The following is a 15,559-nucleotide window of genomic DNA, read 5'->3' as shown; positions in this document are numbered from 1 at the left end:
ATCTGCAAATCGGCACGGTTTTCTTTCTTTCTAATGTATAAGTGTCAATGAGTGTGCAATTATGATGTGCAACTTTCAGCGTTGTTCAAAAGTTACAGAGGATGATGCAGTGACTGTGATTCTGAAAAACAAAGAATGGTCCATCAATCGCAGCTGCTGCAGCCATTTCAGCTCTTTGGCAGAGGTGGTAATGCTGCCTTTTGGACCTACAATACAACTAAATCTTTGTTCGAATCATCTCACCTCCTGGCTATATTCTTAAGAAAAGAGGGTGCTTTCAGGCGCTGAGCTCATGGCACAGGTCCCACGAGTGACCTGCGAGCCCCACCGCTAGGGGCCGCTTATGTGCAGCCCCCAGGTGAGCGGGGACTGCGTTTCGGGGCGTGGCCTCCGCCGCGGCAGCCCCCGCCCCAGCTCCTCCTAAGCGCCTGGGGGCGCTGTCGGTCGCTTTGGGTCGCGGGGGCGCTCTTTCTCAGCATTCTTGGTTCGTACTGAGGCTTTCGGGACGGCGGCGGGAAGATGGCGGCCCTCAGGGATGGGTTTGAAGCCGTGGAGGCAGAGGGCAGCGCAGAGTGCCGGGGGAGCTCGGGAATGGAGGTGGTGCTTCCCTCGGATCCCGCCGTCCCCGCCCCGCTGTGCCCTCACGGTGGGTCAGAGTCTGGGCTCAGCCTAACTGCCGGGCGCTGAGGGTGTGAATTGGCTTGGAAGTGGCTTTTGGGGCTCCTGTATTTTTATCAGCCTCTTTTCTCTCACCAGTGTGCAGTCTAGAAAATAGTCCTTCCTCGGAACGTGGTGTTTTTCAACTTACTTGAGAAACATTCAGAGGAAGTCTCCACTCTTGTGGTTTTGGCTCCAGGACTATTTCATCTCTTTTTGGGGGGGAAGGGGCAGAAAGGTAGGCAAAGAGAAGGATGCATGGTATTGAATAGTTCTCGTTGACAAGTACTTGGGGATTTCATTTGTTGATTTGCTGTCCCTTCAAAAATAAAAAATTAGGGAGAAAGACAGAGTGTAATCCTTGCCTGCGAACTAGACTTTGTCTAACTTACAGAAAATGGGCGTGTCCAACTCAAAGCTCAGGTTTTCGCTGCAAGGGTAAACGCGCAAGAGATGTCAAAGTCCTCAATTCTCTGAGTCCCTTCCTTGTTTTAGTCTCACGTTTGTAACATTCACAACGTAGACAGCAGCTATACCGACAGTAGCATTTTCTTCCTGGAGAGACCTGTTTTCAAAAATTATTTATGAGTAGTCACTGCCGGAATGTTGTAACAGAGAGAAAAGAAACATTCATTAAACAGAGAAGCCGGCATGGTGGCGTGCACCTGTAGTCCCAGCACTTTGGGAGGCCGAGGCGGGCAGATCGCTTGAGCCCAGGAGTTTGAGACTAGCCCAGGCAAAAATGGTGATACCCTGTCTCTACAAAAAATAAAAACAGCTGGAGACACGCAGCTGTAGTCCCAGCTACTCGGGAGGCTGAGGCGGGAGAATCCCTTGAGGCTAGGAGGCAGAGATCGCAGTGAACCATGATGTTGCCACTGGGCTACAGAGGGAGACCCTGTCTCAAGAAAACAAAACAAAAAACAACCAACCAAAGAAATGGATTTAATTATGATAAATTGTGCGTAAAGCTCAAACAAATTTTATTTAAGGGCGGTGAAAACTAAGAACTTGACGCAGATGACTGTTGACACTTTTTGTTTTTTTTTTCTATTCTGGAACTAGGACCCACTCTTCTGTTTGTAAAGGTGACCCAAGGGAAAGAAGAAACTCGGAGGTTTTATGCCTGTTCAGCCTGTAGAGATAGAAAAGACTGTAATTTTTTTCAGTGGGAAGATGAAAAGGTATATCAACATTTTGGATATTTATTTTTTATTTTTGGTGTATGTGACAACTTTGTTGAGAATGTGTAAACCAATAAAAATATGCGGTCTGAACATATAAGAAAATCTCTTAAGAGAGATGGAGATATTATGTTTGTTGGTTCAGAAAACTGCAGTTCATGCTTACTCTGAATACTGATACCTTAAACTACTGTCTCAAAGTCTTAATTCTCCATAAGACTCTGAGGCGGTAATATTGGGTGACTGATCTTCTGTGTCTTAGCTGGGGCTTCTATAACAGAAGTACCGTAGGTTGTGTGGCTTAAACGACAGACATCTGTTTCTCACAGTTCTGGATACTGGGAAGTGCAGGATCAAGATGCTGGCAGATCTGGTGTCTGGTGTAGGTCCTGTCCTCTTCCTGATTTGCAGAGGACCATCCTTTCATTATATCGTCATTTCCCAGAGAGAGGAAGCAAGTACTGTCTGTCTTAGAAGGACACTAATCTCATTCACGAGGGCTCTACCCTCTTGACCTAATTACCTCCCAGAGGCCCCTCATTTAAATACCATCACATTGGGGTTAAGGCTTCAACATACGAATTTTAGGGGGCACAAGCATTCAGTCGATAGCACTGTTGGCAAATATAGATTTCTCACTAAAGAGAAATCATGATCATTCCAGAAAGTGTTAAAAACACTTTTTTTGAACATTTGCATTGAACATCCCTTATACAGCTATTAGATGACCAATGAAGACATTTAGAGATATAGTTATGAACTTGGTATTCTCTTGAACTCGGCTCCAGTTGAAGTTTCTGAAAGCTTTGACAAGAGAATTTTCAGTTTTGTTAGGTTTGTGGTAAAACAGTATCATATACCACTCTTCTGCAAACCCATTAAGGTGAATACGTGGCTTGTGTCCACCTTTTTGCTATTGTGGATGATGCTACAGTGAACATATGTTAATCTCAGTGCTTTAATATGCTGGATATTGCTTCAAGCTGCTCTAGAATTGACCCAGTTTTCACTGTTTTGTTTTCCCCTAAAATGAATGCCTGTTGAATTGGTTGAATTTCTGGCTTCTTGATGTCAGAATGTGTTGCCAGTTCTTCTAGGATGATAGAGATTTCCCAGTTTATTCAATGGGTTTTGTACTCTGTTTCAGTTGTCAGGAGCTAGACTTGCTGCCCGAGAAGCTCATAACCGAAGATGTCAGCCTCCCCTGTCCCGAAGGCAGTGTGTGGAAAGGTACTGATGCGGTGTCATTTTTCTTTATTAGTTTAGCTGTCATGTTTCTTTGTTGTTGCCTTTTTCTGTGCCTTTAAGTTTACTTTCTTTTATTTATTTTTATTGTAGTTATATATATATAATATAAAATTTGCCATTTTAATCATTTTCAAGCATGCAATTCAGTGACATTAAGTACATTCATGGTGTTGTGTAACCATCGTCCCTATTTGCAAAACTTTTTCATCACTCCAAGCAGAAACTGCCACCATTACGCTGTAACTCCTCATTCCACCTCCTCCCAAACCTTGGTAACCTCTGATTTATTTTTGTGGTTGTTTTTTTCGAGACAGGGTCTCACTCTGTGTTGCCCAGGCTGAAGTGCAGTGGTGCTGTCACGACTCACTATAGCCTCAACCTCCTGGGCTCAAGCAGTCCTCCACCTTAGCCTCCTGAGTAGCTGGGACTTAAGGCACACGCCACCACACCCAGCTAATTTATTATTATTTTTCATAGAGACAAGATCTTCCTATGTTGCCCAGAACTCCTGGTCTAGAACTCCTGGGTTCAAGGGATCCGCCCACCTCAGCCTCCCAAACTGCAAGGGTTACGGGCATGAGCCACTGTGCCCAACTATTTTTGTTGCTATGAATTTGACAGTTCTGTGTACCTCATATAAACGAGATTATACAGTATTTGTCCTTTTGGGTCTGGCTTATTTTACGTAGCATAATGTCTTCAAGGTTCATGCATGTTGTAGCATGTATCAGAACTGTATTCCTTTTTACAACTGAATAATATCCATTGTCTGTCTATACCACATTTAAAAAATCTGTTCATCTGTTGATGGACACTTGGGCTGTGTCTACTTTTTTGCTGTTGTGAATGATGCTTCAATGAACATTGGTATACAGTTTGGGATCCTGTCTTCAATTCTTTTGGATATATACCTAGGAGTGGAATTGTCAGTAATTCTGTGTTTAGTTTTTTGAGGAACCGCCAAACTGCTTTCCATAGTGGCTGCACCATTTTACATTCCCACCAGGAGGGTATACGTGTTCCAATTTCTCCGCATCCTTGCCAACATTTTTTATTTCTTGTTTTTCTGATTATAGCCATCCTAGTGTATGTGAAGCGGTATGTCATTGCAGCTTTGATTTTTGTTTTCTACCAGATTACTAATGATGTGAATCATCATTTCATGTGCTTATTGGCTATTTATGTAGGATCTTGGAGAAATGTCTATTCAAGTCCTTTTTCCATTTTTAATTGGGTTATCTTTTTGTTGTTGAGTCACAGGAGTTCTTTATATGTTCTGGATATTACACCCTTATCAAATATATGATTTGCAAATATTTTCTCCCATTCTGTAGGTTGTTTTTTCACCTTCTTGATGTCCTTTGAAGCACAAGAGTTTTTAATTTCAATGAAGTTCAGTTTATCAATTTTTTTGTTGTTGCTTGTGCTTTTGGTGTACAGATCAGAATCCATTATCAGATCCATTGTCATGAAGATTTGCTGTGATGTTTCTTTTTTGAAATACTAAACCAAACTTGAAAAATCTCTAAACATCTATTTTTAAAAATCTACATTGTTGAAATGTTTTATTGGGTGGATTAGAGTCATAGATTTAATTTTTCAACAAACTTGTGAAAAGAATTTGCCTCTCACCTGTGTCACTGACATTATACAGTATGTGCTGGAAGAAGCTCCTTAAAAAGCCTCTTGTCTAGGTTACTGATGACAAATAGGTTTTCACTTTTATGGCAGCTCCTTCATTTTACCTGGGCTGCTGTGTTCAGAAAGATTGTGAAGCCTCATTTAGACTAAGCACAGAGGAGTACTGGGGTCTATTTATATTTTTCCTGAGCTGTTTAGTAGTAGATTTTAAAGTCCTTTGATACAAGAGGCATTTCTCAAGATAATTTGATTACCCCTTAACTACAGTGGTTAATCAGAGATGTCTGTGTATTTACTGTATGGGAATTCAGTCATCACCCAGAACATCTTGAAAAGGGAATTAAAGAAAATCAAGGCCAGGCACGGTGGCTCACACCTGTAATCCCAGCACTTTGGGAGGCTGAGGTGGGTGGATCACTTGAGGTCAGGAGTTCAAGACCAGCTTAGCCAACATGGTGAAATCCCATCTCCAGTAGAATTACAAAACATAGCCAGGCGTAGTGGCAGGCGCCTGTAATCCCAGCTACTTGGGAGGCTGATGCAGGAGAATCGCTTGAACCTGGGAGGCAGAGGCTGCAGTGAGCCAAGATCATGCTACTACACTCCAGCCTAGGTGACAGAGTGAGACCCTGTCTCAAAAAAAAAAGAAAAGAAAAGAAAATGGAGCACTACTGTGAGGTTGGCGCTGTGCTGCTAGGTGTTTTACATGAGATCTTATTTAGTCCTGCAGAGGTGGTTTACTTAGATGAGAAAATTGAGGCTTGTAGGAGTTATACTTTATCACGTTCAGTCTATGAGAAGTACTAAGCTGTGATTCATCTTATGGCTGATTCTAAAAGGTTATTTTTAAATGTAAAAGCAGATAGTAATATATGATGCATAGCGATTTAATTTGAGGATATGTAAGGAGAGAAAAGGTAAGGACTTATGTAGAGATCTATCATAATGATTATTGAGAGAAAATAGAGTATTGAAGATGGAGAAAGTAGAAACACATGGCCCGTAGTTTCTTCCTTTGAAGTCATCACCTTGGTCATTTTGTATTATTTCCTTCTGGCTTCTTTTCCTATGCCAGGTTTGTTTGTGGCCATAATGTATAATAGTTTCATATTCTGTCCTTAACACTTTTATCTGATAAACATGTTTCTATTAGAAGGATATTGGTGATTTAATTAAACTCTGTAAGAAAATCTAAGTGATCTTATTTCTATGCATAGTAAAATTTTAGTTTGGAGCTAAACCACTGTTCTTTTTTTTTTTTTTTTTTTTTTTCAACCTTTTTTTTTTTTTTTTCCTGAGAGAGAGTTTCACTCTTGTCACCCAGGCTAGAGTGCAGTGGCACGATCTTGGCTCACTGCCACCTCTACCTCCTGGGTTCAAGTGATTCTCCTGTCTCAAGCCTCTGAGTAGCTGGGATTACAGGCACCTGCCACCATGCCCAGCTAATTTTTATATTTTTAGTAGAGACAAGGTTTTACCATGTTGGCCAGGCTGGTGTCAGACTCCTGACCTCAGGTGATCTGGCTCCATCTTTGGCCTCCCAGTGTTAGATTATAGGCATGAGCCATCATGCCAGGCCTAAACCACTGTTCTTATCTTTGTAGTGCCAGAGTATGTTTTTTTGATAAAAAATTGAAATTCATATTTTATATTAATTAGAACATAAAAACTGGGTAAAATAAGAATTATTAAAGAATTTCCAAAAGGTTATTTTTTTGGGGGGGCCATAATTTCATCTTTTATCTAGTGCTAATTCTTGCCAGCATGTCTCAATAAAATGCTTTTCAATATCTTAAACCATCTGTGACCCATTACCTTGGATTTTGTTGCCAGAAGTCTCCAAACAAACATCTATCCACCTAGTCAGTCATTGACTCATTCATTCATTCAGCAGGTATTTATTGAAGACTCAAATAACATTTAAAATGCTAGTAATGGGTGGAGATATATAGATAAAGATTATTTAGTATAAAGTAAGGTGTGTTAAGTATCCACAGTATTCGTAGAAAAGGCTAAGTGCTTTGGAAGTCAGATGTCTTAGGGGTAACTTGTGGCTTAGGTGATCAATAAGTAAGGAGAGGGCATCTGAGCAGGTTTTGGAAGATGGGTAGAAATTTAATATCATTGATTTCACTGTATCACTTTGTAATCAATGTTCCTATGCTTTATTATATGCTTTCTATGGAGCAGTTTGAAATCAGTCATTCTTCTGAAAATATTCAGTGTCTTAAGATAAAGAGTCCTATTATGACTTTGGCTTTTTGAAATCAAAGGCATAGTAAATAATCTATTCTCTTTGTCTTCAGCTTGAGACTAGCAGTTCATTCTTACATGTGAATAGACCTAAGGATGATGTACTATTGCTTGAGAGTGTAATTATTTTCTAATGTGGATAATTTAATTTTGTATAACTCATTTATAAGTTAGCTTATTAAACAACTATTATATTTGAAAATATTAAACTGCATTTGAACTTTGTACTGATTCTTAAAAAAATTGTACATATTCTATAAAGCAAATTTTTTCATGTTTTTGTGTGGTTACAATAGCTTTTCATTGACTAATTTATTTTTAAAATCATTCGTAAGGACTTACGGTAGCTAGCAAGATAAATTGACCTGGTAGCTGATTTTTATTACGGGACTGGTGACGCTGCACAGATTTCTAGGTTTACAGAATAGGATTTGATTTTCATTTTTCTAATCTCACTCTTTGAATCATGCTTTATGTTTCATATGTGTTCAGTTGACATATTTACATTTCCTGCCTGAGATTTGCTTTGTTTTATAGTTTTTAGCTGCCTGTTATGCTCTGAAATGTGTTATTATGTTTATTATATAGTATGTTTGCACCCTTGTTGTGACCTATGAAGTCTCAGGGAAGATATTTAAATGCTAAAATCAGCATTAATTTATGTGCATCCAAATAGTTTTGTTTCGTTGATATTTGGTTATTTTTTTTCAGATCTCATTTAAACTGAGATTTTCAAAGTCTGCTATTAGAGAAATGCCATAAACATAATTTGTGTACTCCAGGAAAGGCAAATGGAACATCAAATGGAGATCAATAAAAATGACATTTCAAAATGCTAGCCTGCAATTTGTGAATCATGCTGAGCCATGCAGCAGAATGAATTTCCCTCCCCTTGGGGAATGTGTTGTAAATACGAATAAGCGGGGAGAGCTGAGTAATCTTGAGCGCTTCACATTCTCATGTTCTGTCTACCAAACTTTTAGAAGGCCGTATGTCTGAATGTTAAATTTAAGGCATGATAGTTGCTGATTATGTTGTGATTTTGAGTAGAGAGAAATATGCACAAGATCTCAGTTTATCTTTTATCAAGAAAAGGTTAATAAACTAGCAGCGAAGCTTTCTGAAGGGCAGTTTGGAAATATGTAAAGGAAAGAGGTAATTGACAAAGCACAAAGATGTATCATGTAAGTGGAGGTTCATTTTCAGTGTTCTTCTGTTCCTTCTTCTAAAAATGATTAAACTCAGCTCCTCATGGTGAGTGAATCATCTCCACAGCAGCCCCTCATTGCTTTGAACTTTCTCTCCTCCCTTCCTAGTGATTTTGCAACTTCAGCCTTCAGCTGGTGTTACTCAGTGGGTGATAGGTAGTCCTTTATGACCACATTTGAGTAACAAAACCCGATACAACTTCCTCTACTTGTGGTATTTTCCTTTCTTAGGTCCTCTAAAGGCCTTAATTATTGTTGTTATTCTTTCAACCAGGAATATTTTTTCTTTCTTTTCTCTCTCTGTCTCTTTTTTTCTTTCTCTCTCCCTCTCTCTCTCTCGCTCACTCTCTTTCACTCTTGCTGCCGCTCTTTCTTCCTTTCCTTTTCTTTCTTTCTCTTCTTTCCTTTTCTTTCTTTTTTTGGAGACAGAGTTTCATCTGTTGCCCAGGCAGGAGTGCAGTGGTGCATTCATAGCTCATTGTAGCTTCAAACTTTTGGGATCAAGGGGTCTTCCTGGCTAATTTGTTTGTTTGTTTGCTTGTCTGAGATGGAGTCTTCATCTGTCGCCTAGGCTGGAGTGCAGTGGCGTGATCTTGGCTCACTGCAACCTCTGCTTCTGGGGTTCAAGCGACTCTCTTGCCTCAGCCTCCGGAGTAGCTGGGATTACAGGTGCCCACTGCCATGCCCAGCTAATTTTTGTATTTTTAGTAGAGACAGGGTTTCACCATGTTGGCCAGGCTGACCTGGCCTCAAGTGATCTACCCGCCTCAGCCTCCAAAAGTACTGGGATTATAGGTATGAGCCACTGCGCCCAGCTCTGGCTAATGTTTTAAAATATTTTTAGAGTTGGGGGTCTCAATATATTGCCCAAGATGATCTGGAACTCCTGGACTCAAGTGATCCTCCTGCCTCAGCCTCCCGGGTAGCTGGGATTATAGGTGTGAGCCACAGTACCTGGCCAAGGGATATTTACTTCTCTGATATCAAATGTATGTCTTGTTGCTCTGTTCTGGTGGCTGACTGAATGTACATGATGTGTTTCAGTAATGAATCACAGGGTGATGGCAATTAACTCTCCACCCGTAGTTCCAGCCATGCACAACACTTGCCTGAAGACATGACAGCTTCAAGAGCAAGGACCAAGTTTTCACGAGTTCTAAACTACATCTTGGCCTCTGTCTGGCTAACAGCAATTATAAATCTTATCTCCATATTGCAGATGCTAAAATATGAAAAAATATATACCTTAGAAATGATGAAATAGGGTGGTTGGATTTTGCTTTGTGATGCAGGCTGACAGGCTCTCTTTTTATTTATTTGTTTGTTTTTGAGATAGGGTCTTGCTCTCTCACGCAGGCTGGAATGCAGTGGCATGATCATGGCTCACTGTACAAAGATGTACAACTATCACAATCTATTTCCAGAACATTTTCATCACCTCTAAAGGAAACCTCATGCCTGTCAGCAGTTACTCCCATTTCCCCACTCCCCACCCCAACCTCTAGAAACCACTATTTTACTTTCTGTCTCAATGGATTTGCCTATTCTAAACGTTTCATATAAACAGAATCATACAATAGCCACATATAATTTTTGATTTAACCTTTTTTTAATTTATAAAAGACTTCTGTTCAAAACCCACTGAATCGTACACTTTATTTTTTTTTATTTTTTTTGAGACAGAGCCTCACTGTGTCACCCAGGCTGGAGTACAGTGGCGTCGTGATCTTGGATCACTGTAACCTTCGCCTCCCGGGTTCAAGAGATTCTCGTGTCTCAACCTCCCAAGTAGCTGAAATTACAGGTGCACACCACCATGCCCGGCTAATTTTTGTATTTTTAGTAGAGATGGGGTTTTGCCATGTTGGTCAGGCTTGTCTTGAACTCCTGGCCTCAAGCGATCCACCCACCTTAGTCTCCCAAAGTGCTGGGATTACAGGCATGAACCACTGCACCTCACCTGAATTGTCCACGTTGAAAGGGTGAATTATATGGTACATGAATTGTATCTCTGTTTAAAAAATCTATATGTGGTAGGAGAATCAAATCGTTCTATGAGAGTGTATTTTGCAAAGAACAATCAACACTCCTGTTTCCACCTCTGCATTTCTCCTTCTCCAGTAGCAACTATAGTCGCCTCTTAAGGCTAATTCTTTGCCTCACATCAAAAGGCAGATAATGTTTGGTTTTTCACTTTTTGTGATATTAAGATTAATCACGTGTTCAGGTATTAGCCAGCGATAAAGCATCCATTACAAAGCTCCCCATCAGCCCTTTGCCTAATGATTTTAGTGGTAACTGATGATCGTTGCCCAGAGGTTGTAAAGGGTTTTGGAATCTTGTCATTGCTTATGCATTCATTAGCTGTAATTCTTCTGGAAAAAAGAACTTGGTTTCATCAACTGTTAGCATTGATGTGGGAAAGGAAAGATAAATGTTTCATCCTTCCCCTCCTGTCCTTTTTAACTAGTTGTTAGAAAAATGATTCGGTACTGCAGCAACTTCCAAAGTTGATTAATCAGGATCATTTTTTAAAAAATACCACTGATTATTACTGTTTGTGATATAGCACTTTTGGAATTTGATTTAATTTTCACAATATTATGGGGGTTGTATGTAGGGTGACTGTAGAATTTAAATCCAGACCTAGATACTTTTTGAGACTGGAGGGGAAGGAGGCAATAACCAGATGGAACTCCAGGATGGAAGATGTCAACTGGGACTGTCCTGGGCAACCCGGGATGTGTGGTCACCCTAGTGATATGGGGATTGTTAGCGGAAAATTCACTTTTCCCCCAACATTTTTACCTTTACTAAGGTACGATACTTTACATATAATAAGTTGCACATATTTAAAATGTACCATTTGATGAATTTTGACGTATACATCTGCCTGTGAAATCATCACCACAGTCAAGATAATGAACATACTATTACCTTCAGAAGTTTCTGCCTGCCCCCCTATTCTATATCCCTGCACCCCTAGGGTCCCCAGACATCCACTGATCTGCTTTCTGTCACTATAGATTAGTCTGCATCTTCTATAAGTTTATATAAAGGTAATCATACAGTAGGTACAGTATGTCCGGTTTTTTTTTGTTTTTTTTTTTGAGACGGAATCTCACTGTGTTGCCAGGCTGGAGTGCAGTGGTACGATCTCAGCTCACTGCAGTCTCCGCCTCCAGGGTTCAAGCAATTCTCCTGCCTCAGCCTCCCGAGTAGCTGGGACTACAGGTGCACGCCACGCCCGGCTAATTTTTTTTTTTTTTTTTTGTATTTTAGTGGAGACGGGGTTTCACCATGTTGGCCAGGATGGTCTCTATCTCCTGACCTCGTGATCTGCCCGTCTTGGCTCCCAAAGTGCTGGGATTACAGGCGTGAGCCACTGTGCCTGGCCAGTATGTAACGTATGTACTGTTTTTTAAGGGCAGGTGCATTCATTTATTTAGCATAAATATTTTTGTTATTCATCCATGTTGATGTGTTTGTCAACAGTTCATTCCTTTATTCATGAATAATGTTCCACTGCATGGATGTTTCCATTCACCTGTTTGTAGGCGTGTAAGTTTCCTCCAGCTACTGACTCTTAGAAAAAAGCTGCTATGAACATTTATGTATGTGTCTTTGTATGGACTCATGCTTTTATTTCTCTTGGGTAAATACTAGGAACAGAGTGGCTGGATCATATGGTGGATATACGTTTAATTTTTCCAAAACGGCCAAACTTCTCCAAAGTGGCTGCACCGTTTTGCATTCCTATCAGCAATGTAGGAGGAATCAGATTTTTTCCTGTCTCCTACAACACTTGTTATTATCTGTCCTTTTAATTGTAGCCATTGTGAAGTGATATTGAATTGTGATTTTAATTTGTGTTTATGGCGTAGAGCATCTTTTTATGTGCTTATTGACTATTTTTGTATTATCTTTGGAGAAATGTCTATTCCGTTCCTTTGCTATTTTTGAATTGGGCTAATTGTCTTTTTATTGTTGAGTTATTCCTTATGTATTGTGGATACAGTCCTTTACCTGACATATAATTTGCAAATATTTTCTGCCATTCTTGGGTCGTCTTTTCACTCTCTTTTTTTTTTTTTGGCAGCGGTGCCATCTCAGCTCGCCGCAACCTCTGCCTCCCGAGTTCAAGTGATTCTCGTGCCTCAGCCTCCTGAGTGACTGGGATTACAGGCGTGTGCCACCACACCCAGCTAATTTTTTTTTTTTTTAGTAGAGATGGTATTTCACCATGTTGGCCGGGCTGATTTTGAACTCCTGACCTCAAGTGCTCTGCCTGCCTCAGCCTCCCAAAGTGCTAGGATTATAGGCGTGAGCCACTGTGCTGTCTTTTCAGTTTCTTAATGGTGTCCTTTGCTGTGCAAAAGCTTAAAATTTTTTATTAAGTCCAATTTATTTATTTTTTGTCACTTAAGAGTATCTTTTGAAGAAAAAAATTTTAAGTCATGACGAAGTTCAGTTTATTGATTCTTACACTTTGTGCTTGAGTCTTATTTAAGAAATCTTTGCCAAACCCAGTCATTATTATTTTCCAATATGTTTTCTTTAAAGTTTTCTAGTTTTAGGTCTTAGAGTTAGGTCTATGATCTATTCGGGGTTCTTTTTTTTATATGAAGTGAGGTAAGAGTCAAGGTTCATTGCTTTGCCTATGGCTTTCAAACTTTTCCAGCACCTTATCTGCTATGGGATTAGAGTGAAAAAAACCCACAAAAAAACAAAAAACTTTTCCAGCACCATTTGTTGATAGTATTATCCTTTCCTCGCTAAATTGATTTGTCACCCTGCTGGGACAACTTATCACAAGCTTAGTGGTTTACAACAACATAGATTTATTTTTCCAGTTCTGGAGGCCCAATGTCCAAAATCAACTAAAGCAGGTTAAAGTGAAGCTGTTGGCGGGGCTCGTTCCTTTTGAAGACTCTGAGAGTATTCATTTCTTGCTTTATTCTAGCATCCGGGGCCACCTACGTCTTTTGGCTGTGGCCCCTTGCTCCGTTTTCATAGCACAACACTCCAGTCTCTGCTTCTGTCACCACGTCATCTTCTCCCTCATTCCACTGCCTTTTGCTTATAAGGACCCTTGTGATTATATTGAGTCTACCCAGATGACCCAGGATAATCTCCACATGTTAAGATTCGTGACTTCATGACATCTGTAAATTCTCTTTGGTCCTATACATGTATTCACAGGTTCCATATTGTCTTTGGTAGGATGTGGGGAGTGAGGGGGCATCATTCAGCTTACTGCAGCACCTTTCTCAAAAATCAGTTGACTTTATATGTGGGTTTTTTTCTGGACTATTTTCTTCCCTCGACCTATAGGTATATCTTTACATAAATACCATATTGTCTTGATTACTGTGACTTTTTAATGTCTTCTTGAAATAGAGTAGTGTAAGTCTTCTCATTTTGTCCATTGTTTTCAAAGTTGTTTAGGCTATTCTAGGTCCTTTTTATTTTCATATTCATTTTTTGAATGAGGTTTTCAGTTTCTACAAAACATCCTGCTGTGATTTTGATTGACAGTGTGTTGATTTTATAGATACATTTGGGGAGCATTGACATCTTACTAATATTGAGTTTTCTAGTCTGTGACTGTGGTGTATCTCTTCAGTTACTAAGTCATCTTTAATTTTTCTTGGTGATGCTTTGTAATTTTCAGTGTACTACAGTTACACATCTTTTGTCAGATTTATCACGAAGTATTTCGTGTATTTTAATGCAGTTATAAATTTTTTTTAAATTTACGTTTCTAATTGTCTATTGCTAGTCTCTAACAATACAGTTGATTTTATATATTGATCTTTTATTTAGAAGTTTTGATAAGCTTACTTACTAGTTCTAGCAGGCTTTTTGAAGATTTCCTTAGGATTTTATACATGTATGATCATGTTGTCTGTGAATAAATAAGTTTTAATGTTTCCTTTCCAATTTATGTCTTTTGTTTTTTTATCTTGTCTTATCAAACTGGCTAGAAACCCTTAGTCAAGGTTGAGTAGAAGGCTGACAGCAGACATCTTTGCTTTGTCCCCGTCTTGGGGAAATGCATTCAGTCTTTCAGCTGTATGGTATTAGTAATAGGTTTTCTTAGATGCCCTCTATCAGCTTGTAGAAGTTCCCCTCTATTCCTAGTTTTTTGAGAATGTCCCTCCCTCCCTCTATCTCTCCCTCCCTCCCTCCTTCCCTCCTTCCCTCCTTCTCTTCCTGTCTGTTTTTTCTTTCTTTTCTTTCTTATCTGTCTCGCTCTGTCACCCAGATTGAAGTGCAGTGGGACAATCATGGCTCACTGTAGCTTCTACCTCCTGGGTTCAAGTGATCCTCCCACCTCAGCCTCCCCAGTAGCTGGGACTATCAGTGCGTACTACCACACCCAGCTAATTTCTTTACTTTTTGAAGAGATGAGGATCTTACTGTGTTGCCCAGGCAGGTCTCAAACTCCTGGGCTCAAGCAGTCCTCCTGACTCAGGCTTCCCAGAGTGCTGAGATTATAGGCATGAATCACCATACCTAGCCTGAGGATCTTTATCATCAGTGGGTGTTTGATTTTGTCAAGTGCTTTTTTGGGGGGGGCACCTAATGAAATTATCTTTTTTTCAAAAAAACCTGTTAATATGAATTACATTGATTGAATTCAAACTTTTAAACAACCTTGCTTTGCTAGGATAAACTATATTTGGTCATGATGTAATAACCTTTTTATATATTGCTGGTTTTGATTTGCTAACATTTTGTTAATAATTTTTGAGTTTGTGTTCATGAGGCATGTTTGTCTGTAGTTTTCTTGTATTTTTTCCCCTGGTTTTGGTATTGGGATAATGGTGGCCTCATGAAATGAATTGGGAAGTGTTCTCCAGTTTTTTGAAAGAATTTGCATAGAATTGGTATTGATCCAATGTCATCTTGCTTGTATTGTTTTCAGTGAGAAGCCTGATGTCATTTTTATCTTTATCTCTGTTCCTCTGTACATAATCTATCTTTTTTTCTTCCCCCAAGATGGAGTCTCACTCTGTCTCCCAGGCTAGAGTGCAGTGGTGCGATCTCGGCTCACTGCCACCTCTGCCTCCCGAGTTCAAGCAATTCTCTTGCCTTGGCCTCCTGAGTAGCTGGGATCATAGGCACCCACCACTATGCCCAGCTAATTTTTGTATTTTTCATAGAGAAGGGGTTTCGCCATGTTGGCCAGGCTGGTCTCGAACTCCTGACCTCAAGTGATCCGCCCACCTCAGCCTCCCAAAGTGTTGGGATTACAGGCTTGAGCCACCGTGCTCAGTCCACAATCTATCTTTTTTCCTCTGGTTTCTCTTTATCATTGTTTGTTTGTTTAGAGAAAGGATCTTGCTCTGTCACCCAGGCTGG

The 15,559-nt window shown here is 40.0% G+C and overlaps 1 protein-coding gene across 3 annotated transcripts in view; it reads left to right on the top strand.

Annotated features, from left to right (window-relative positions):
- The first annotated feature begins 477 nt into the window (after positions 1 to 477).
- ZCCHC4 (zinc finger CCHC-type containing 4) overlaps positions 478 to 15,559 on the top strand; it is a 56,450-nt gene continuing 41,368 nt past the window's right edge. For 2 of the 3 annotated variants that reach the window (XM_009206619.4, XM_003898550.5), the window contains exons 1-3: positions 480 to 646; positions 1,723 to 1,841; positions 2,989 to 3,071. In XM_009206619.4, coding sequence (XP_009204883.2) covers positions 520 to 646; positions 1,723 to 1,841; positions 2,989 to 3,071 — 329 coding nt within the window. In that variant the 5' untranslated portion in view covers positions 480 to 519. Of the gene's footprint in view, positions 647 to 1,722; positions 1,842 to 2,988; positions 3,072 to 15,559 lie in introns of all 3 variants that reach the window. The other variant, XM_031664686.1, reaches the window with a different exon arrangement.

Source organism: Papio anubis, chromosome 3 (genome assembly GCF_008728515.1).
Source record: "Papio anubis isolate 15944 chromosome 3, Panubis1.0, whole genome shotgun sequence".
Lineage (NCBI taxonomy): Eukaryota > Metazoa > Chordata > Mammalia > Primates > Cercopithecidae > Papio > Papio anubis.
The sequence above is the reverse complement of the archived record's forward strand: the minus strand, read 5'-3'. Positions and strand labels throughout refer to the sequence as shown.